General features: G+C 42.0%; 3 protein-coding genes across 9 annotated transcripts; 2 read left to right on the top strand and 1 right to left on the bottom strand.

The window, feature by feature from the left end:
• The first annotated feature begins 440 nt into the window (after positions 1-440).
• Positions 441-6,519, top strand: dcun1d2a (DCN1, defective in cullin neddylation 1, domain containing 2a). 5 transcript variants are annotated; one of them, XM_012836470.3, is made up of 8 exons: positions 441-559; positions 1,282-1,420; positions 3,374-3,590; positions 3,842-4,010; positions 4,275-4,405; positions 4,512-4,594; positions 4,904-5,000; positions 5,477-6,519. In XM_012836470.3, exons 3-8 carry the CDS (start codon positions 3,416-3,418, stop codon positions 5,554-5,556), a joined length of 735 nt encoding a protein of 244 aa, XP_012691924.1. In that variant the 5' UTR covers positions 441-559; positions 1,282-1,420; positions 3,374-3,415; the 3' UTR covers positions 5,557-6,519. The 5 variants fall into 5 exon arrangements, with proteins under 5 accessions (XP_012691924.1, XP_012691925.1, XP_031414585.1 ...); XM_012836471.3 differs by having other exon boundaries at positions 1,282-1,425; XM_031558725.2 differs by lacking the exon at positions 1,282-1,420.
• Positions 6,520-8,298: 1,779 nt separating this feature from the next.
• LOC105908010 (growth hormone-regulated TBC protein 1-A) lies at positions 8,299-14,149 on the top strand. Of its 3 annotated transcripts, XM_031558686.2 has the most exons (9): positions 8,340-8,937; positions 9,033-9,108; positions 9,840-9,991; positions 10,313-10,471; positions 10,935-11,059; positions 12,542-12,638; positions 12,742-12,914; positions 13,035-13,220; positions 13,644-14,149. In XM_031558686.2, exons 1-9 carry the CDS (start codon positions 8,865-8,867, stop codon positions 13,746-13,748), a joined length of 1,146 nt encoding a protein of 381 aa, XP_031414546.1. In that variant the 5' UTR covers positions 8,340-8,864; the 3' UTR covers positions 13,749-14,149. The 3 variants fall into 3 exon arrangements, with proteins under 3 accessions (XP_031414553.1, XP_031414546.1, XP_012691898.1); XM_031558693.2 differs by lacking the exons at positions 8,340-8,937; positions 9,033-9,108 and adding an exon at positions 8,299-8,324; XM_012836444.3 differs by lacking the exon at positions 9,033-9,108 and having other exon boundaries at positions 8,342-8,937.
• A 110-nt stretch (positions 14,150-14,259) lies between these two features.
• lamp1b (lysosomal associated membrane protein 1b) lies at positions 14,260-19,494 on the bottom strand. The gene is made up of 7 exons (XM_012836445.3): positions 19,317-19,494; positions 19,099-19,231; positions 18,086-18,288; positions 16,898-17,020; positions 16,511-16,577; positions 16,192-16,359; positions 14,260-15,965 (listed from the first exon to the last, which is right to left on the bottom strand). Exons 2-7 carry the CDS (start codon positions 19,157-19,159, stop codon positions 15,826-15,828), a joined length of 762 nt encoding a protein of 253 aa, XP_012691899.1. The 5' UTR covers positions 19,160-19,231; positions 19,317-19,494; the 3' UTR covers positions 14,260-15,825.
• Positions 19,495-23,555: the final 4,061 nt, after the last annotated feature.

Below are 23,555 nucleotides of genomic sequence, written 5' to 3'. Positions count from 1 at the left end.
CGAAGTTTCTTTTAAGAGCCTTGATATTTCATCACACACGCTACAGTGGCAGAGAAACACAGCTGACAAAGACTGATAAACGCATTAGCCGTTCGAACGAGACTATCCCATCTTCGTAAGTTGACGATAAGCACTGCAGTAGACCTGCCGTGGCATCAGGCCTTATTTTGGAATTTTAGAATTGTTGATCACTGGCAGTCTTGCTTGAAGAAAAGTAGATGATTGAAATGCCCTACACAGTTTGTTGGACAGTTTGACAGTGTCATATACCAGTGTTAAATTCTACAATTCTATTTCTCTATCCACCACGTATCAGGACTGAGGCCTGCTGTCCTATTAACCTACTGAAAAGTCACTCCATACTCCAGACCTTCATAAAATGTGATCATATGGAGAGATTAGCAATGGGTACAGTGCCAGGTGTTGATAAGGTGCTTGCCATCATAGTTGTTTTACCAGCTGCTGGAGGAATGCTTTCCTATTGGGCCGTGTGCGGTAAAGGTAGAGGACTCCGCTCGCGTGAAATAAGGCAGTTAGGCTACTGTCTCAACGGCTGCTGGTAAGATAGTGGAATGGTTGCTCCTTGCTAGTCTGAAGAGGTGTTTACAATGTTGCTTCTGCTTTTAAGGCAAAGTTTAGTGCTGTTGCTTACCCCAACTTGTATAGTATATAACCATCTGACAAAGTTGTCTAAAAAGCTAGTTTACAGCGTAATTTAATGCGCTCTCGTGTAGCTAAACTATCAAAGTTCGAAAGGTCCATTGAGGTTGCACTTAAAGTTAACTGGTGAGGTGCTATTTCACATTTTAAGAAAACGATTAACGTTACAGTTACAGACTGGTAACTTCGAGCCAGGCTTCAAATACCCCCTTGGCATAACATAGCTTGGATGAATTTGAATGGATGAGACAGCTGTCAAAAACTTTGAGTTGGCTTTATTTAGATACAGCTAGCCAATTTTGTGTGACCTGCTGTCGCGCACAGGTGACCTTACCATACCGGTTTTTAATGTTTTGATCCATGTTTCTCAGGTCGAGGTTATGAATGGTTTCAAACTTAACTCTAGCCTCTCTTTCGGTCAGTCAAGGTCAATTGGGTCACGTTTTTGGTCTGGACTTCCACTGCAAAATATTGCCTAGCCTATGTAGTTTTTACTGTAGCTATGTAATTTAATTCTTCTTTTTTATTGTATTGGTCCAATGACATATGCACTGTTCTAAGTCATAGTGATCAAAAGTGCTTCCATGTTTTTCTTTTTATAATTGTTTGACAAAACGGCAGGACTCATGTGATGCTGCCCCTCCCTGCTTGGAGGCAGCTGAGCTGTCGAAACCTAGTCCGGTGGCACAGCCGCCGCTAGCGTAACAACTTTTGGAGCCTGTTGATGAGGTGATTCAAACCGAAAAACCCACGAGAAAAGGTCAGGTAGGCGTCTGACCCACAGTTGCATGTCATGTCATAACGAGCTGGACACACTCTAAGAGTTGTCATAGACCAGTGTATTCTTATTAAGCTTCAAATACCGTGTAATCCAATCAGTGGTTGGAAATAGCAAAGTAGCTGCTAGCAGACTTCAGTGGCTAACTTTATCGCTTCTAGTTGAAAGTGTTTCAATAATGCTTAGATTCTGTATATTCATCGTTTAAGACTTATGTCAACGTTCCTCTTCTCTTCGTTTAAAATAGTTGGAAAACACTCCCTGGAACGTAAAACGTACAAGAACGAAGTGAAGGCAACCAGGTTCCCTTTCTCGAAGCTGTGCTGTAAAGTTAGTCTGTGAATTCTTTGGAGACGTAGGTTATGTACTCTGAATCCTCGAGTGTTTTGCTCAACTGGAAGAGCAAAGCTCCTATGCGTTACTGAAGTGCCGTTTATGTTCTCATCTTATTCTCATACTTCTTTTTCACATTTGAAAGTTAGTTTATTAACAATAACATACCGGTTGGTTGTTTGTCATGTTGGCCTATAAAAACAAAAGATGAGCACAGGTGACACAGGCAGATTAAATAAATATGTGCTAGTCATGTTTTTTTTATACTTCCTTGGTCATTTTACTCCCCAAACATATCCAATGGGGTGCCAACGCTGCAAACATTATACTGTCAAGTTCATAGACATAGGAACACCTTCTATGTCTATGGTCCAATTTCAAAACTGTTTTTAAACTACAATTCCCTGCATCATGTGACTTCAATGCGCAAACTCCATGCTCCTCTAGCGCAGTCCCTTGATGCTGACGCGCAGGCGTACACGGAACTACTGAGTATCAAATTGGTCTAACAGCGGGTGATAAAAATGGTAGGTATTATGAAAATCATAAACCCAAACGGTAGATTAAACATCTACGAAGATGCACAACATCGGAGTTAATGTCGTGATGCGCGGGGGTGTCCGCTCGCTTCGTACATATGCTGTGTCCTTAGCCTGTGTCGCATTGTCACTTCATTTTCTGTACCGAAATTTATCAACGAGAGAGGGAAGGTCAGTTGTTGATATTTTGAGAGCTCGGTCCGCAGTCACTCCGCCGCGCGTTCCTTTCCCTTTTTGGCGAACTGTAACTTTGGTTGGGCAGAGGCGAGAGCTAGCCGCGCTGACGCGAGAACTGGGTCGCGACTCACTGCAGTGGCGAAGCTCAGAGGATAAAAAGAACAACAGTGGAAGTGGTTCATTTGACCGTCTTTCTGCACACCACACATTTGCTAATTTACGCTGGGACACTCACACAGACCAATGACCAATCTTTAAGAAAAATGCTTACCGAAATTGTGGATCACTGACAGTAACGATTGAAATCTAGAACGTTGGCTTGGTCCTTAACATGTCAATAGTCATGGTTAGCTTTATAATAAGTGTTATTTTTAGATAAGGTAAACATGTAGCTAGTAAGTCAGGATACTCTGATGTCTCCCAGGCCAACGTGTGGCTCTGATGTCATATGAACAAATGTGCTTACTCGACATGGTTGGAAATAACTCCCAACTTGCTTGGTTTGTTTGTGTGGGCTGCCCTGAGATAGCTAAGAGGTCCTCCTACTTGAGTTACATTCCAAGAGGATCTTTTTTGCAAGTGGCCTTCCATAGTTCAGCACATGTACTATGCTATAAGATAAGAATCTTCAACCTTTGCTTTAAATTCTCACATATCATGTGTTGTATCTCTGGGGACAAATTTGTATTTGTTTTGGGCACTTTTGGCAGTAAACAGGGCAACTCCTTTCTGTATCTGTTTGCCTGTTGGTGTGTGTCTCTGGATGAGTGTATTTTGGTCCCTCTGCATACTCGTCTGTGTCTCTGTTTGTCTGTATGTGCTGCTATCGGTCTCGCACCGTGTGCCTGAGCCTACGTTTGAGGGCTTCTCCTTTGTGTCCGTGCAGCACAAGCTGAAGTCGTCACAGAAGGACAAGGTTCGCCAGTTTATGTCCTTTACTCAGGCTGGGGAGAAGACAGCTGTGTACTGCCTGACGCAGAATGACTGGAAACTAGAAGTGGCCACAGACAACTACTTCCAGAACCCAGACCTCTACTACAAAGAATCCATGAAAACCTCAGTGGACAGGAAGAAGCTTGAACAGCTCTACAATCGTTACAAAGGCAAGTCAGAGCTGTTATTTTTTTCAAAATGATTACATTTTTTGTAGTGTTGTGCTTAATATTTTTTGTATTTGTGACAGTGGGTGTGTGTGTTTGCTTTAGGAGTAGGTATACGATAGGGATATATTTATGGAGTACAGACCTATGTCATTTTGTGAGAATGTATAGGATTGTGTGGAGGAATTTAGATAATTTGCATAGATAATTTCATTCTTGTGCTGTATTTTTTTCCCCTTTCCCCCGCCTCTTAGATCCCCAGGATGAAAATAAGATCGGGATCGATGGTATACAGCAGTTCTGCGATGACCTCAACCTAGACCCGGCCAGTATAAGTGTCCTGGTCGTGGCATGGAAGTTCCGTGCTGCCACGCAGTGCGAATTCACCAAGAAGGAGTTCCTTGATGGCATGACAGAACTAGGGTGGGCTATGATGATATTCTGAAACACGTGTCACGAAGTATCCATCTTTGTAGCTCTGGCCATGTTCAACATTGCATTGTAACAAAAGAGAGACCCCACATATTCTGATGACGATGACTATTGTATCCAAATTAATTTTGAATATGAAGATACAAGTTGGAATTGTTCCTCATTCAGTCACCGGGATGTATATTTAAAAGGTCATTGGACATTGTTTCCATTGGACTGATTTCTACCTATTTTTTTTATCTGTTCTTCTTCTAGGTGTGACAGTCCAGAGAAACTGAAGGCTGTTTTACCCAGATTAGAGCAGGAGCTCAAAGACAGTGGAAAGTTCAAGGACTTCTATCAATTCACCTTCAATTTTGCCAAGAACCCTGGACAAAAGGGTTTAGGTGAGTCAGAGAAACATTTACTGAGAGAGATTAAGGTAAACTAAAGAAAAGGTATTATCAAGAAACATTTTTGGCACTCATGCATCTTTCTGTTGTCCACTTTTAGATTTAGAGATGGCTGTGGCCTACTGGAATCTGGTACTGACAGGCCGGTTCAAGTTTTTGGATCTCTGGAATAGGTTTTTATTGGTGAGTGGTCACACAGTAGAGGATTTCCAGCATGTTTATAGTGGTAGCTTTGCTATTTATGTTCAGTTCAACCAAAATGCTCTTACTTGGTCCTTGGAGGCATGTACAAACCAAATCAGAGTTGGAGAGCTATTATAAACTAGACTACACCTGTCATTCTGAAGATGAGTTTAGATTATGAAGGAGCCATGCCAGTTTTTTATATGATGTTCTTCATATATTTTTTTCATGACATCATAATTATGATAGTGCCAGAGCTAAGCAATCCTGTCATAAATTATTTCAACCCCTGTGCCTCTTTTTTAATAGGAGCACCACAAGCGGTCCATCCCAAAAGACACATGGAATCTGCTTCTGGATTTCGGCAACATGATTGCTGATGACATGTCAAACTATGATGAGGAAGGTATGTAATGATAATTACAATACACTTTCTCACGTCCAGCAAACAAGCACACAGTAGCACACCATAAGCTTTCTGTAGAGTTAGTAGTATGTAATCGGACAGAAAAAAATATGATGATTTATTATTTCATTTATATAGCACTTGTAAAGTATAGAGGCACAAAGGGCTTCACAACCAATATAGAAATAAGTGAAAAACAATGGGCAAAAGGACTGCTCATATTAGGGGACAGAAGGTAGACACTAGGTAGGTAGAAACAGGGTTTAGAAGCTCTGAACAATATAAGTCCTCCTTTTTCGGTAATCAGTAAACCTCTAATTTGTTTGCATGGCATGTAATGTTTCACACGAATGTGTGCTCCTTAAAACTATTAGTTTTGGATTAAAAAGGTTGGTTAAAGTTGTGATTGGTTTAGAGCAAAGGTGAATCATGCTTCCCAGGTGTGTAATCAGAGAATCTCTCTCTGGCTTTCCCAGGGGCCTGGCCTGTCCTGATAGACGACTTTGTGGAATTTGCCCGGCCAATTGTAACAGGAACCAAGCGCAAGACTGTATAATCACAGCCCTGCTCTTCCAGAGGAGTGGGGTCTTGTTTTGCATTGACTTTGTAGTTTTTTTAAAGACTTGTACAAACATATAAAAACATAGAGAAAAGAAGAGCAGAGAAACACTTGAAGGCAGCAAGAGAATCCAGTAAAAGCAAGAAACACAGTACGCAGACCACCTGTCAAGGAAGTGCTACTGATGGAGACCTGGAGAGGAGAGGGAGGCGCACAGGAAACAACGCAAGATTTGCTTTTGGAGTCGCCATGTGCACATTGCCAGCTGTTGGCACAGGCAAGCTAATTCTAACCTCAGGCTCTTGAAGACGCCGTGGGGACCATTATATATAATCTGGACCCCTCTGCACCCTCCCTTGACCGCTAGCTGTGTTACACCTAGGGGAGAGGATGCCCTCTACCCCCCCACCATGGCCACCCTTAGAGTTGTGGGTGAGAAAAAGAGAGTGTGCAAAATCTCAGAGCACTTTGCTGTGTGGTGGGTTCGAGACTTTTATTTTGGTTGTTTTTATTCAAGTATTTCCTGCAGGGCTTGGGATGGTCGCACTAAACAGATCCACTTTCTGAGCCAGAGTCCTGGGTTCTGAGCAGCATGCAGCTTGGCTCAACTCACCAGCACAAACACTATTGTTACAGTTGTAATATACTGTATCTACTGTAGCAGTATGTACAGAGAGAATTCTATAAATAAATCATATTAAAACTATATAAAAAAAACAAAGCTAGGGAGAGCAAACAAAATGTGTTTTGCGTACAGTGTGTCAGCTCTGTTATCTGATGCCTCAATATCATTTTATTTCAGGTCAACCGTGTGACCATATCATCTGTTCTTTTGTCGTTTTCTTTTTTGGGTTGTAGAAGTTGGTGTGACTTTGTGCAGTTATGTGTTTCTCATCAATTTTGTTCACTTTTTTTGTCAGATTTATGTAAACAAATAAATTATAGCTCTTTAAGTAAAAACTGCCTTTCTTTCTCAAGCTGTCAAATATTTTATTTTAGAACAACTCTGATCAAATACCCATGGTGCAAATCATTTGTGTTGCTGTACATAGACACAGTAAATCATAATCATAGTAGAACAAATTGACCATAGTATAGTATAGTAGACCCCTATATACCATTAACAAATTGACAATAGTATAGTACACCCCTATATACTATTATCGTTGCCCAACTGTGTTATGTTTGCTGTGATGTCAAAGTGCCAGATAAACATTGTGTGTATGTATGTATGTATGTATGTATGTATGTATATATACTATGTGTGTGTGTGTGTATATATACACACATACACACACACATACATTGTATACTCATTTATGACGCCAATACATAATATCCTAAGACCGGAGTCTATTATTTGTCTGAGGCTTATACATTCTGTGTAAAGTCCATGTATTTGACCAGATTATTGACTTTAATAAGTCACTCATTGGTCAGTTATTATTTGGGTTAGTAAACAGAGGGTAATATTGCCTGAATCAAAATATTAATACATTGTTTATTGTTTTTGTCTCGGTACTTTACCATTGCTTTTTTTGTCATAGTTGAGTCATTTCTAATTCACGGAATTGCTACAGCAAATTTTTCAATGTATATACTTTTAAAGGGCACTTAAATAACAATTTAATCAAATAAGTGAATACATTAAAATAAGCGTTTATTTAACATATTTAAATGTGACGTATGTGGACAGATCATTATGCCAATTTGAGACCAATCTACCAAGGAACTAAATAACTTGGTGTTCATTGTATGAATCCTCTAGGCGGCACTGTCTACAGACCACTGTGACGTGGAGTGATTGAATGTTTTGTGTTCTGCCTGTAGGGGCTGGATCCCTTACCTGTGGGTTTTCAGTGCCCTACCTCGCGCGCTGAGTCACGGCATCATCACACTACACTGGCAGCATTGATCCTATTGGATGTAGTAGTCTACATGTTAACCAAGACGAAAATGTATAAATGAAAAGTTGCTAAAGTAGGAAATGTGTTTTACACGTCAGTCCATACAGACTCATATTCATGCATTATGGTTGGTTTGCCATTGTAAATTATCGTCAATCCAGGGCCTGGGTTACATTTCAGCTTGCCTTTTTTTGTGTAAGACCACAGACCTCAGTCTAAACCTCTTTCCAATAAGAAGCAGTTAATTTCCAGAAGGTTAAATCCTTGTGAGCCCTCATGTCAACAGGGCACACCCAGGTAAAACCTACAAAATTTTCATAAGCATATCTCAAAGATAAGTGCTGCAAGCTTCCGTATTGTCACTAGCTAATACACAGTTTGTTAGCTCAACAAATAACACAAGATCATGTCAAAGCCACAATAGCCACTTCTGTTTTGGCTCATAACATAAGAAAGAGAGGGCACGCGGCACATTATGTACAAAACAAACAACTGTGTGAGGACTTTGTTTGAATCCACATTTTACTGATAGTACAGTGAAATAAAAATGAACAATTTCAAAAGATTTTATTGCATCGTTTTTATAGCCTACAGTAAAGCAGGACATACCACATTCTGATGTATTTGAGTATTGGCCAATTGCTTATTGAAAACAGTTTTAAAGAGAAAAAAAGCTTTGTTTACCCAACTTTTTGAAGTTATTCATTAGGCCTTTCTTACACTAGTAATGGAGCATGCATAGAACATAGCCTAAACTCGATTTGAATACTTGAATACAGCCCATTCAACGTGTGCTCCAAACGGGAATGAATGATGTCCCCCTAGCTCGGTCTGGGGATTAGCATTCATGGAGGGAGGGTGAGTACACGTTAAAAGGGCAACGTGACTCCTCGAGCCGTCCAAGCAGTGTTTAATCTAGCATGTTGGGCAAAAAGTCGCGACGGATTGCTAGTCAAGTGGATCAATCGGACTCTTCTTTTCCCTCAGTTTAGTTTTATTTTACTTTTACGTACGCTCGAGTGGTCTTTTAAGTTGTAAAGAGTATTTTTTTTTCTCCGTGTTATCAAGGCAAGGCTTATAATAGGCTGACTGGGAAAAGCTTCTTTGGTTTACCTTAGCCGTACCTCCGGTATTATTGGCCTCGCAAGACTATTATTACGCACCTGTGATGTGGGTTGTCCATCGGAACGGACATTGGATACGGGACATTTGACACCTTGTGTAGATCGTAATGAACTTTGAAGCATTTACAGGCACAGGCGCTGGTCGTAGTTGAGGACTACTGCTCGGGTGGCAAAACTGACCTGTCGATCGACTCGATACTTTTTTGAATGAGGCTATAGACATAAAAAAGTGATCTTATTTGCTTTGACTGGTCCCAAATGGACCGTCAATTGAATGGATATCATGTTTCGGACGATTGTCTCAACAGCAACACGAACAGCAGCAGCAGCAAAGACACATCACAAAGGTAGGCTAGTGGACCAGATAACTTGCTTATCGACTTATAGGCCTGCTTAAAAGTTGACAGACAAATCATAATCGCTCGGACTATGAAATCTCCAGGTCTGCCTGCTTCTGAAACGCCGAAGACCGTTCAACCACCTACAAAATCCCCACCGAGAAATCACCTGTTTGTCAGGTGATCTGTTTGTGACATTACCGACGTCACTAACCCTTTGACCAGTTTTCCTTGTTTATTCTGAAATAACTTGGTCATAATTTATAACGTTATGGTCATTTTTAAAATCCCTTAACATGTTTTCATGACGTGTAACGTTAAATATTCCATGAGGTGTTGTGTGCTGTGACTTGCATGCAAGACTTGGACAAGTTATTTCTTGTCGTGGTGTGGGGGACTAACAGCTGTTATGTCAGAACTAATGGCTAATGTAGCTCAAATGAGCAGTTTCCCATGTATAACATCGCCCGTTTTGTGTTTAAAACGTCTTTGTATGGTAAATGCTGAGGGTCATATTGTGTTTCTTAAATTATACAGTCAGTTACAGAGACCATTTGCAGTCTCGTATCTGCGTTTGTCTATTCGCTGGAGAGTGCAGACCTACTCAAGTTTACTTTATCATACGATGGAAGTGCATTTTTAAATGTAAACCGTTTACATTTTTAAAATTTAAGTTTTACTACCTAGGTGTAGGCCTCTGTGGTATGACAGATTTAACAGATTTTATCTGACAAGTAACATAGAAGGTAAACAAACCTGTGTTAACTTGGTCTCAGTCTGCATTAAATGGTATATTTTAGTTTCTTTGAATTTCCTTTTTCTGTGTCCATTTTGTGCATTTCAAACCACTTGCGTGATGAACTATGAATTATTTGTTATTTTCATGACATACAACACCCATGTCTACGCAGGGTTGATCCCTACGGGTTTGAGAGGCCTCAGGACTTCGACTATGAGTCCCACGAGGAGATGATGTCTGAGTATCTTGCAGTGCTTCGAAGAAGATCCGTGAAGTGGTCCAAACTTTTACATGGAAATGTGAAAGTGGAGAAGAACATAAAAGGTCAGAGAGAGGGATGCGCATTCAAACACTTTACCCGGTGTTGCACTAGTTCTGCTGCTCTTGCCTTGTTTTTCCTCCCCCCTTCTTGTCTCTTGTCTCCTCTCAACTGTCTCTGTCTCTCTTCTCCTTCTTTCTCTCACGCACGCACACACACACACACACACACACACACACACACACACACACACACACACACACACATACACCATCATTTTCTTTTTAAATAGTTTGAATCAATTCACAACATGCATCACTTTATTCTATAAAACCTATTTAGTTTGAATACATCTATCTTGAGTGTTGCTATGGTCTATTACACAGTGAAGCGCTATGTGCGTAAAGGAGTACCCAAAGAGCACCGTGCTCAGATCTGGATGGCGGCCAGTGGTGCTCAGGAGCAGCTGGAGAAGCACCCAGGATACTACCACTCCCTCCTGAAGAACAAGCACAATGCTAAGCTGGAGGAGACTATACGCTTAGGTAAGCTTCGTGAAGGGATGGGCTAGACATGCAGCCAGGGGTCATAATCAGTATGAGTCTCTTTGGTAAGATGTTTATACTGTAACTGGAAATATGAGATGGGGCAGGATGGAATAGGGATTCAGGAGAACAATGAAGGAATATCCTTTGTGTGTGTGTGTGTGTGTGTGTGTGTGTGTGTGTGTGTGTGTGTGTGTGTGTGTGTGTGTGTGTGTGTGTGTGTGTGTGTGTGTGTGTGTGTGTGTGTGTGTAGGGCAGGGTAGATTGTACCTCGTATCCATCATCCATTGGTAAACAGTAAATTGACCTCAAAGTTGTCAGCCACAAAATACATGACTAAATCTTAACTTGACACTAGTTTGAGAGTTGAGGAAGTGAGGGAAAGGGGAACACACTAGATGAAAGGCTAGTTTGTTTTTGTGCCTGTTTGTGAGTATTTAACTGTGGTCATGCCCTTTCATAGATATGCACAGGACCTTTCCGGACAATGTCCTTTTCAGAAGTTCCTCTGAGTCGTGTCTACAGACGGCCCTGTACAATGTGCTCCTGGCTTATGGACACCACAACAATGATGTGGGATACTGCCAGGTACCCGTACCACCATACCTGCTTATAACCTTTTTGGAGCCAGTTGTCTGTACCTTGTATTGTCCTGCTAGCGGACAAGGGAATGTTTGTTCCATGTCTCCCGAAGCTATGCATAGTTGTACCCTCCCTCTTTTCAGTAATAGGCTCATTAAATGGGCTGCAGAAGCCTTTCAAAAGACAGGGCACTTTTTATGGATGTCTGCCCAGTTTCAAATCTTTGTGATCATTGTGTTTCTCTCTCGCTTTCTGTGTATGTGTGTGTGTGTAAATGTGCACCAATATTCATATATCTGTAGTGAGATTATGTATCATTTTGTGTTCCTGAGTAAGAATGATTGAGAACATGTTTTCATTTTTCTGAACATTAAGTGCAACAGAAGCTATTTCACTTGCTTGTTCGCAGTTGTGAATGTGTGAATGTTTTGTAGAGTATTTCAGACTTGCATGTTAAAATGTTTGTAAGTTGTTGCAGTAAGGAAATGAATGTCCTTCAAGACCATGTCTGGAAGTGTACGTTTTTAAAAAGGTCATGGGAAAATGGAGACTAGGATAAATGAGGAAATGACTAAGGGGCAAGGTGTAGGGAGAGTTCAGTTGCTTTCTCTGTAAAACCACCACATGAGAACATAGCATAGCCCATTGTATTTTGACGCTTGTCCCTCCTTGATTTTTTTTTGTTTTTTACAGTTGACTTTGGCACGTGATGGAACACTGTAAAGTGTTAACAGATAACGTGGCTGAACGATAGAGAATTACAAAGACAGATGGAATAGGTGGAAATTGACAACTGTAGCTTGTACTTTTCGTTTGTTTGTTCACATTATAAAGTTTCATAGAATAGTTGCTTTGGTGGCATATTTTTAACATTTGGTTGGAGCATTTTGCAAATCAAATGTGTTGTCCTGTCAGTGGACAGTGTTAGCTGTTTTGAATATGAAAAGTTGTAAATGTTTTGAATATGAAAAGTCTTCAACTTCTTCATATGTGGCTTTTTGAACAGCCAAATGTGATTGAGTTGATAAGAACAAAAACTGTAATTCCATAACAACATACGACACTACGAGTAAATGCTCCAAAAAATATTTAATATTTACAACATATTGAATTTGGTTGTATGAAAAACGCCACCTGGTGGTTTTAATGTGTCATTGAAGAAGAGGAGCATCTGTTCTTGGCAAACTCTGTTCAATTATACCATCGCTCTATAGGATCAGTTTACATTTTCATTCTGCAGTTGTGTTTCTCTGTCATGCTTGTCTCTGCCTTCCCTGGTCCTAGCCAAACCCACCCTTTAAACACTTACCTCTTGGGTGCACTATCTTTAGGATCCAGAGTACACATAGGATGGGGATAGTATTTCAATTACACAGATGCCAACTGACTCTGGCTCTGATTTTGGAATGTTGCCTGGGAACCAAGTTAGTGCGCATGACTCATGGCCAGTGTTGTATTCACAAGCATGGAATTCCTTTTGTGTTACAGGGGATGAATTTCATTGCAGGTTATCTGATCATCATTACAAAAGATGAGGAGAAGTCCTTCTGGCTGATGGATGCCTTACTGGGCAGGATATTACCAGGTCTGTGGCCTTCTACCCTTTTCCATCCAAATGGCCTACTTAGTCTCTGTGGAGCTGGCCAGTAATGATGGACGTTTGTCTCGTCTCTGCCCCCGTGTGACAGACTACTACACGGCAGCCATGATGGGTCTGAAGACGGATCAGGAGGTGTTGGGGGAGCTGTTGAAGGTGAAAGTGCCCGCGGTGTGGCACCTGATGCAGCAGCACAACGTCATGTGGTCCCTGGTGGTGTCTCGCTGGTTCATCTGCCTCTTCATCGACGTCCTACCAGTGGAGGTGGGAAGGAAGTCATTTCTCAAGAGGGTTGCATTTATGTAGTCTTTCAGTCAGATTTGTTTTTAATATTGATCTTCCTCCTCTGTTGCGTTTGGTCCCTTCCATACTCCCCACCACCAGACAGTCTTAAGGATCTGGGACTGTTTGTTCTACGAGGGTTCTAAGATCCTGTTCCGTGTGGCCCTCACACTGATCCGCCACCACCAGGCGCTCCTGCTACAGGCGCAGAACCTTCCAGACGTCTGCGAGCGCTTCAAACAGATAACCCACGGGGAGTTTGTAGAGGACTGCCACACTTTCATGCAGGTGAGATTTCAGGCCACACACGGCTTCTTTCCGCTCGATTTGTATTGGCATGTTACGTTACACTCGGTAAGCCATGTATAGGTTCCGTTCCCTTCTGAGCACAGAAACATGTAATCTCATGAACTCCCTGTCCCATAACTTGTTGATTTTGGCTGGTTGTGAAAAAAATTTCTGCTGATTTACCAAACCAGCATTGCAAGTTTACATGTGGATAAACACATTAATATTTGAGGAGTAGTAAAAACATTTTTCAACTTTTTATCAAACATCTTAGACATTTTTGGCCTACCTTGGACTAAAACAATGGAAAATGATTATATTATCTTAATCTGACCTCGATATTTATTTTATTAATACATCAAGTTCCAAAAACTGCTACACGCAGTATGTTTTAAACTGTTCACATACTGAATGTTCTTCCAGAAAATATTTTTGGAGCCTGGAAGTCTGTCCATGGCGTCGGTAAGGAAACTCCGTCAAACATGCAGAGATCGCATTGTGGCCGAGGAGGCTGCCCTGCGACCCTGAGATCAGCTCTTTTTCAACGTCTGCACACGAACATTCCTCACATGTATTTGTAACAAACAGGAGACAGGGCCTCCCCGTGACCACCCTTTGCACTGCCTCTGAACTGGAAATGGCATATAAATTCTAATGAAATAGAAAATATGGCATTCCGCATTAAAAAAAAGTTTTGTCTAATGAAGTTAACTCAGGTGTCCCCCAATTCATTTTAGCAGTTTTTTTTTGAACTGTTAAAACAGCTTAAAGGAAACATATTGTATTGTAAAGGCCCTTTATGCTGTACTATCTATGTCATTTCTACTGGTGTTCTATATGATGATTAAGTGCTTTTGTACTGTTGAGTGTGGCTGTATATGAATGTATTGAATATGGCTGCCAGAAATGAAAAGAAACTCTTTTGACCACATGGTGGCAGTGTGCTTCATTTAACCTCTTCAGGTTTGCACAGTAGTTGACCACACACACACACACACTACTGATAGATGCTTTGTATGTATGAAATAAGCCACACTACTTCTCGTTTGTCCCTTTTTATTGAAATCACAGCATTTCAAAAGTGATCCAAACATTCGCTATTAAAACAATTAAATTACTAGTAAGGGCTAGCAGTCATTCATGCCCTCAGTTAAAGATCAACTGCACTTCATGTACCTATACACCACTCTCGAGGCCAACAAGCTTGCTCTTGGAAAAAGCGAGAATCCAACCAGCAACACAGTTATGATGAAGAGTCCTGGCTTTGCAATGCGGTGACACACCCTGTACAGAGTAACAATATCTTACACACACTCACACAACTCTGCTTGGCCCGCCCACCCTTCAAACGTACTAGCATGTAACAGTCCCATGAACATTGTGTGATACCCTGCACAGTGTAGTAACATCAACTCCCTTTTCGTGATTCTAAATGCACAACACCACTTCAATGCCAGCCCAGTGAGGCCCACTGCAGTCCTCCCTCCCGTCAGCATCGCCATCCCTCTTCATCACCTACTTCCTCAGCAGATTCCAAGCAATGCACATGGTGCCCATAATGAACTCCGCGCTGAAGGCGTCCTGTGGAATTTACCCTCGAGGTCACTAGGTGTTAACCAAGTAACCACAACTAGATGCTGTCAACGGTGGACCTACCCTGATAGCAAGGCCCTGTTTTTTTTTGTTTTTCCTTTTCTTTAGCTTAATTGCTTTTGAATGCCAACCTGTAACAGATGGATCAGTGGACAAGGGGACAAACACCCAAAAAGCAGTTAAATAAATGTCCAAATGTCTTTTAAGTGCCAGTGCAAAGCCACTTGTTTACCAGTAAAGGCCTCGAACGGAGACCAGTTAAGTTTTAGCGTTAGGATTGTGTAAATATGTACACAAGGAAGGGGTGAGGGAGCACCTACATGTCCAAGGGACCTACATGGGTCAGACATCAAAGATACCAAAGTGTTTGTGTCAGTCAAAATGGGTTTCCTTTTTTTCTATGGTACTGAGAACACATCCTTATTGTCTATATGAGGAAAACAACACAGATGGACAAAATGAAGAAAGGAAAAAAATAAACACCAAAACGAGAAGGTATACAAGCTACAGCAGCAAAGAAAACAAAGTTAAAACAAAAACAATCCCTAAAGCATTCCTTCTATAAAACTCTTCAGACGAAGACCCAGACTGACAAAGGCGCGTGAGGGTTAAGCACAAGGTCTTCAGAGGTTGGCCACACACACACACAGGCTGACCCTCTGAGTCTGCTCAGAGCATGTCTCAATTGCATGTTACACATCATATTATATTCATGGTTTTTTTTTTAGTTTTTTTTTTTTTTTATACAAGAGGGCAGGAAGTCCTGGAAGAGCAGGGCCAACCTTGGCACGGGATTGAGGCAGAGCTGTGGGCTTGGGGTGGGGGTGGGGGTTTTGGAAAGGCAGCTGGGGCCCATAGCATGGGTACGAAGGAGGCCAGGCTCTGTGGGTGTATGGGGCAAGAGGCTGAGGCTAGCAGGTGATGGTTAAGGGTGGTTGAGGGTGGGGTGGGGATAGGGTGGTGGTTGGCTGTGCTCCCTGGCTTTTTAAGATAAGAAATCAGAGGGCGGTGCTCAGATGGTCTGGTAGCCAGCATGACTCCTCTTGCGGCCAATCAGGTAGGCCATGAGCACTATGAGCACCAGGCCGGACAGCGCGGCGCCCACGATGATGGGGATCAGCATGTCGTCCTCGTCCAGCTCACACTCTTCAGCTGTAGGGAGGAGAGGAGAGGAGGGGGGAAGGTGGGGGGACAGTTCACAGTTCATCAGATCTGAACACCGGAAAAAAAACTCTTCTTCTCAGACACTGAATAATGGGTGAACATGCTTAGAAGAGTAAAATGAACTGTGGTTGGTCAAATTAACACCATGGGTGCGAATAAACACGACAAAGCCAAAATCCAAGTCTTTTGTTTCGAAAGAGACTGAAAGACTGACCTTCACCAAACTGATCGGAGCTCACACCGAAGGGCTGCACCTGCAGCTGGTAGGTGTTGAGTGAGAAGTTCTGATCGACGCTCAGGGTCTGCTCCTCCCGACACATATAGGAGCGGCCCAGGGTGCCCCTCAGGTAGTCCAGGCCGGAGTTGGAGGCGCTCAATGGAGCTAAGGACATAAGGGACACAGTAACGTTTTAGCCCACAGGTCCGAAAACATTCATCTCAAAATGACGTCTGTTTGTTTGTTTTCTTGAATGAAGGTTCTGTTTATATACATCATTACAGCGTTTATCATACAAATGTTACACAGATCTCACCAGCCATATCAGGCCAGGATGCTGATAGCGCCAAGCTGCTCAGGTGATATTTCTTAGATGTTGTGTTCTGGAAAAAAAGCAAATGGCAGTTAAAATGCAGGTCGTGTACAGAATTGGAAAAAAATTAAATAAAACAACATTACAACATTAGCGACTATAGCTCCACCTAGTGGTCAGAGTTTTCTCTACAGAATGTGGAGCAGCACCTAACAATTACATGAGGCCAGTAGCTGCTTTTCTCCAAAGGGGTTAAGAGCACATCGCAAATCAACATTAAGATGTAATTATGCTCCACAAGTAGAGGCTAGCTTAATTTCTCAGAGTTTTTTTTTTTTCTCCTTGGGCATCAGAACTATACAGGAACCATCCTGCAGCTCCTGAACTCACCAGTAAGAAGGAGAAGGTGAGGTTGGTCTTATCCTCCATGAGGATGAGGGTGGCGGTGTCTGCGTCACAGGAGCCAGCAAACTTGGTCTGGTTGGGGTGCAGATTCACCAACTCCTGGACAGTCTGCAGCGTTTTAAAAAAAAAAAAAGAAAGAAGACAACAGGTTCAGGCGATGACCATGCAAACCTGTCAGAGCAGATCACATTACTGAAATCGAGTCTAAAATGGCAAGAATTTCAAATGACAAATCAGTCAAGGAACTGCAGAACTATTGCCTGTCTATTTTGACCAACAGGCAAATATTTGAATGCCAGGCCGTGCACACACATGCATACCGCTGTGTGGGCTTAGGTGCTAATTAAATGTGTGAGGTTAGCACCCATCAGCAGCACAGCACAACGATAGGTAATGTGAGAAAGACAGGGAGGATAATGATGGATCAAGTTGTGCCTTGCTATTTCATTAAGCAACGCTTCCACAGGTTAAGTGAGTGCAGTGAGTTTGTGAGGTTAAAGCACTAGAGCCTTTTTCTTAATGGAACCAGTCTTCCCTACCCTCCTTCCACATCCCTTCCTTCCAACCTTAAAGGCATTTCCGCATGCACTCATTTATTGATTTCTTCAGACAACGTGGGAAGGAGATATGGGGGGAAATCCATACATGGTGTTGTTTTTCTGCACTCGCAAGATGGCAAGTTTGCTAGTAGTGAGACGTGATCATTTTAGCCAGGTTAACTATTGAGAGGCATTTGCTTTGACATTTGATGTTTCAAAGAAAATATTCAAATTCAATGATAATTAAATCCTGAAGTACATGTCAATAAGTCACAATCCAACAACTCAGCCCCCAAGCACATCCTCCCATCCAGTGCTTCAAGAGTTTGGGAAAATCACGAGGATGACGACTACACAACTAAAAAAAAAAAACTAAAAAAAGAAACCCAAAAAATTAAAAGACTTGTCATACACAAGAGCACCCCTCATAAGGGGTCAAAATATTTTCATCATGAGACTAAACGATTTACACAACTTTCCTAATACTTGGAAATGGAGGAAGATTCAGCTGTTTACTGTAAATAAATAATCAGATACCATCTCCAAAGGCCAGAAGGCAGCACACTGGCCCTCTCTTAGGCTGAGGCTGAGACGAACAGCCTGCAAACAAAGAAGTGTGACTGAGGGTGCGCACCTTCTTGTCTGTGCTGAGGAAAGTGACGTTGAGCTGCAGTCCCATGCGAGCCATAAGACAGGCTGTTCCATTGCCATTGGTGACATTGTAGTTTCCCCTCTCGGGGTTGCCAGGAGACGCAGGGGTGGCCGGAGCGGCACTTGTCGGGGGGATGGCAGTGGTGGCTGTTGCCTCGTCAGTGAGGCTCTGATGCAACGTAGCCGCTGTGGAAACAGAATTGTTAGCATTACTTCCCATTTAATACACCACTCTCCTGAATGCATAAAATGACAATTGAATACAATTTTATAGGCCATGACATAGAAATGTTCAAACCCTTTGGCCATCAGATGAGATCAATTTTTGTACCAAATTTAGCCAATTCAATAAACAAAAACCAGAAGGGCCGGAAACAAACAATCATAAAGGCTTCAGCTTTGCTAAATTTCCATCAGGATCCATAACTTGAAATCTGAAAGGCAGTAGAGGCAAATCTACAAATATCAATGCCACATTTGGGTTTAACAGGATAACCAGTAGAATATAATGAAGGTCATCAACTTCTACAGCCATAAAACAAAAGTGTGAAACGGATGTCCTAAAGAACCAATTACGCTACATGGTTTACACGGCAAAACCGCCGTCATCAAGATATTTTGCTAAATAGGATGTAACCTAATGAAAACAGACGGTGACACTTGCCAGTGCCAGGCCAGCGGTTTGCCTCAAAGCCCTTCATAGGGAGAATCACGTGAGGGACAGAGACAATACATTTTAGCGCACTGCCAGCATGAGCGCATAGCAATGTTACCAAACCAGAAAAACAACCCCAGAAGATACGACAGGGGTCATGAACTACATTCGGTGATTGGGGAAATCCATTTAAATAACAAGATTATAGGGTGTTGAATGTTAGCAGTTGCAAGATTGGTTTACAACAAAAACACAATGCTGAAAATACAACAAATGGCTAGCTAGCTAACGTCAGCTAGCTAACTTTCCAGCTCTCCCGATGCTCGGTAACCAGCTCTTACCTAACACAACGATGAATGTTATGCCGACGGGGAGAGGTTGTTTGCGAATGTGAGGTATCATGTTTCCAGTCAGTTGCCAAAGTGAATCTCAGTGCACTCGGCTCAGAAGAACGCCAACAGGACGGCAAGAGGGCTAGGTAGACAAACAACGCACTCGTTTACAAACAGTGCACACACACAGCGTTCCGTCGAATTCAAGCACCTGCTGCAAACCTCACCCTGATTTACGTCCTTCACGCTCCTCTTGTGCTGAAATATGTTTCGATACTTGTGTCAGGTCACGACGCTTTTTACCGCTGCTTTTCTGTCATGCCAGAGATGATGCCCCCTCAGCTGCGCTTAGAAGAAATAAAATGGTCATGTGAACAGCCTTTTAGGACCACCCAGTCACGTGAGAATGAGTAAGAGAAAACAGTTCTCAAAACAAGGAGAGAGATGCTGCAGCCCCTGGTGGCTGTCATAACTATAACAGTTATTACACGTTTCGTTTAAACTCAGCAATATTGTAATCTTTATGTTCGATTATGACAAGATCATAATTATGATTAATTAGGTCAACATTGACATCACAATTTTTCATTCACTCATTACTCATTCAGTCTTTCCCCTTGGATTAATGGTTGTGGTTGTGCACGCGGATATGAGCCCGTGACGCTGGGAGGGGTGGACGCCCACGGCTGTAAAGGAAATGCGTGCGCTGGATTTATGACACATGACAAAAGGAGAGCACCATTGCGAAACGGAACGCATGAATCATTTCATCTCGATTGCATTGTTTTCAAATTGAAGCTGTAATTGAATTTCGATTATTTGCACAGCCCTAGTCGCGATTTATCAGCGTTTAGGTCTCTCTTTACAAATGTACCCTAAGTAGTAGGCTACTATAAGGCCTCAGGCATGAAAACAAGAGGCCTGACAGGAATCTCGTGGGTGCAAATTAATTAATCTCACAGTCTAAAATGTAACAGTTTAACAGAACAGTTCAGGTGTCTGAGGGAGATGGGTGAGGTGATGTGGTATATTCAATTGGATTTAGTAGTCTACTAGTTCTGTTGTCCACTAAAACAGTATAATTGGATGTCTTGTACATGTGCCTGATCCTAAGAACACTCGGAAAGGCCAATGTAATTAGAAGACATGGCACAATTGGCAAGAAGATGCCAAATGTTTACAGGAATATTCTGGAACGTCTTCACAAGATAATGCTACTTAGCCTTTGACTCGCTCTGTTGACCACACACCCTAGCCTATGCTTTGGTGTGCTGTTGTGCCATGCCATCACATTTGTGTCACCACTTGTGGAGCAAAGAAGTCTTTCTAGAACTTCTTGAAAGTAAGAAAAACATAGAGAGGCGATGTGTGGCATTAATTGAAAGGTTTGTGAACTGTAACAGCAATACGAGTAATTTCAGTGTGATGAACCTGACCGAAAATAAGCAAGTTATTTTACAATGAGTTATAAAATATTAACATTTCCCATGGACACATACTGAGTGGCAAAGCTGGAGACATGTGCTACTAAGAAATTGTATTAGGCCCATCTTGTGAGAAGAAGAAGAAGAAGAAAGTTGCTGTTTACCACTAGGTCAGTTCTATTTGAAATAACCAGCATATTTTTAGAGGTAGTTTGCAAATGCAAATGCAAATACATACCAAAAAAGGTCAAAGATTTGGTTTGGACAAACATACATAACAAACATACGTATACTTTTAGACATGGACAATCACAGGTTGTCACAGACAATGCAACTAAAGAAAGTACATTGTCTGTTTCATACAGTACTTAAGTATTTAAACCTAAGGCACACCCTACATATACTGATGTAATGAACAGTCTTTTCTGTACGCACATACATTTTTATAGTCAGTCATCAAAAATACTCATTTAGTTTGTATTTATTTGGACAAGGATACAGAAGAAAGGAACAATGGAAGGACTTTATGCACAGACGACATACATTTCTGTTTCTGTTAATCAAATTAAACTCTCACATAAGCCTTAATCGACTGCCAAAGCTCCTGGACAGATAGAGACTGCAGTCTCAGTGGGCTGGTGTAGACACATGCAGGCTGTCTAGGTGCACTTCAGAGTGATGCCAGCCGTGGTGACTACCCACAGTCTGCTCAGGATGAAACTGACATGTCTGACTGGCAGGCACATGTCGATCTTGTTAAGTAGGCATTTAGTGCCCACTGGCACTATAAAGAAAAATGGTCTCCTATTCCTTGCAGCTATGTCAGCCTTCTCCTACCTGAACGCTTGGGTAGGCGATTCTGGGGAAACCAGCAAGAGTAAGATAGATTTTGAAAGTATACAACTGGAAAATCCCAGCCCCTTCTTTCAGACCCCTCTGAAGCCGCTCCTTCAAAACACATGACTGTGCACTGCCTGACTACTGCCGGAGCACGTGTCCACGAGAGAGGGTTGGAGGTGAGCACAAAGAATCGTTGTCATTGCTAACGTATCCTACTACTCTATGTCTCATTCTCACAACTACAAAAAACACACAAATAAGCTAGATCACCACATCTGTAATATGTCAAGGTACATGTACAGATAGCTACATAGTCTACTAGCGTTGGCATTTGGATAACACATAAGCTACGGGGGAGGGGGGGGCGGGGCGTGCGTGTGCCCAAGCAGTGATTGACACTATGTCAGACACCCCTCCTGGCTCTGGTTGGTTGTTTTGATTTGGTTGCTGTGGATTCTTGCAAATGGCATTAGGAGCACTGGGTCGATTTTGGATTCGCAGATTAGTTGTGTTATGTACTACTGTCGGACCTCTTGGGCAATGCACCTTCTTACCTGGTGTCCTTGTCCATTTTCCTGACACAAACTTGTTGATGTTGCCGTAGCAACTGACTCCCCAAATTCCGTTGGCCCTGCGCTGACATGCTGCATAAAGTCAGGCAGGTGGTAGGTGACCTGCTCCTGCCTCATTCTACTGCACATACCTCAGGTTGACCTCCTTGCCCCTGGGGTCAGCTTTACCTGGCAGAAGTCACAGCGGAGATGGAAAAAACTGAAACAGCTGGACCCAGCAATGTAGTCAAGGGCATCTATTCGAGGGTTAGCTGTCACAGAAGCATCAGGAGCCATCTTTCTTCCTGACCAGGACAGTGGGTGCAGCCTATGGGCCTGCCTCAGCCATTTCTTAAATCTTCTGCTCAGCTGCCGCCCATTTTACATTAACGTGCAACATCTGTAACATTTATGTTTTTTGTTCATGTTTGAAAATTGTTGGGCTACAATAGATTGTTTTTCAGTAAATATTGACTGAAAGAAGAACACAGATTCAGAAAGAAGGTACTCATAACAAGTAATGTATTTAGTAAATATAAATTTTCGTTTTACTTCTGTATATAGGTATAAATGATCTGCTTATATGTCAGTATACTCAGTATACACAACTCTTCTTTTGTCTGTGTTCTCAAGGTTATAATGTTTGTACATACTGTACATTTGCACCAAGTCACTGTTGGAGAAATGAGTTCCTCTGTTCTCAGACATGTGTTGTCAGAATTTTGCTTCCGATTACTCTGATGGTGGTCCTTGTGGTCCTTGTCCGACTCCCCCTTTTAAGAGATAATTTAATCAATATGCAGATGTTGTGACTGTGATTTGGATGTGGTATATGGCCAATTGTGTATGTGACATTGTCATGTGGACTATTCCAGATGATCCAAGTCACCATTAGTCACGGGACCGTTGGTGCATGCATGACCTCTTAATCTGTGTCCTTGTAATCAGCCCCACACAAAGGAGTTTGCAGATTGTATGGAAGACTAATAACATTGTCTTAAAGGTTCTCAATCCCCACTGTTCACGGTGCAGATGCTTTGGCACTAAATTATTGAGCAGATTATGTACCAGGCAAAATGGCAACCAGTACAAAGTTATGGTGTTTTTTTCTAGGGTGATGACTCAGACTTTATGAACAGGAGTCATGGAACAACAGACTGACATCTGAAACCATTACTCTGTTGAAACAGACAAACATGTGATTTAAAAAAGAAAATTATAGTACAAAGGCCCCCCTGTGTGGAAACCCATGGAAGAGCTGAGTGTGTGCAGTAAGTAAGGTAAGACGTGTGGAATAAACAGGGAAACATTTAACATTTAACAGGGAAAGGTGTTCCTCTATTCTCAGAAATCCACTCTCAGTGGTTCAGTTTTGCCAACGCCAGTAAATAACTATCTCTCTCTCCACTGTTCGTCACATGACAGATCAGACACAGTGCAGATATCCAATTTAATCTGATTTCTAACTTCAAATGAAAGATTAAAATGAAGGAATGCTTCAATCCAAGCCATGGCCGGCTGCTATAGAGTGTTGTATCAAAGGAAAATCTTTCATATGTTGTTATACATTTTCAATTTGTTTTTACTTGTTTTTGAGCAACATGTCCAAATGCTTTAACTGCAGCAGTTGATGGCAGGTTTAAACGGCCAA

The sequence above is a fragment of the Clupea harengus genome, chromosome 2, assembly GCF_900700415.2.
Source record: "Clupea harengus chromosome 2, Ch_v2.0.2, whole genome shotgun sequence".
NCBI classification, from domain to species: domain Eukaryota; kingdom Metazoa; phylum Chordata; class Actinopteri; order Clupeiformes; family Clupeidae; genus Clupea; species Clupea harengus.
Note: the sequence above shows the minus strand (reverse complement) of the source record. Positions and strands in the feature narration are given on the sequence as shown.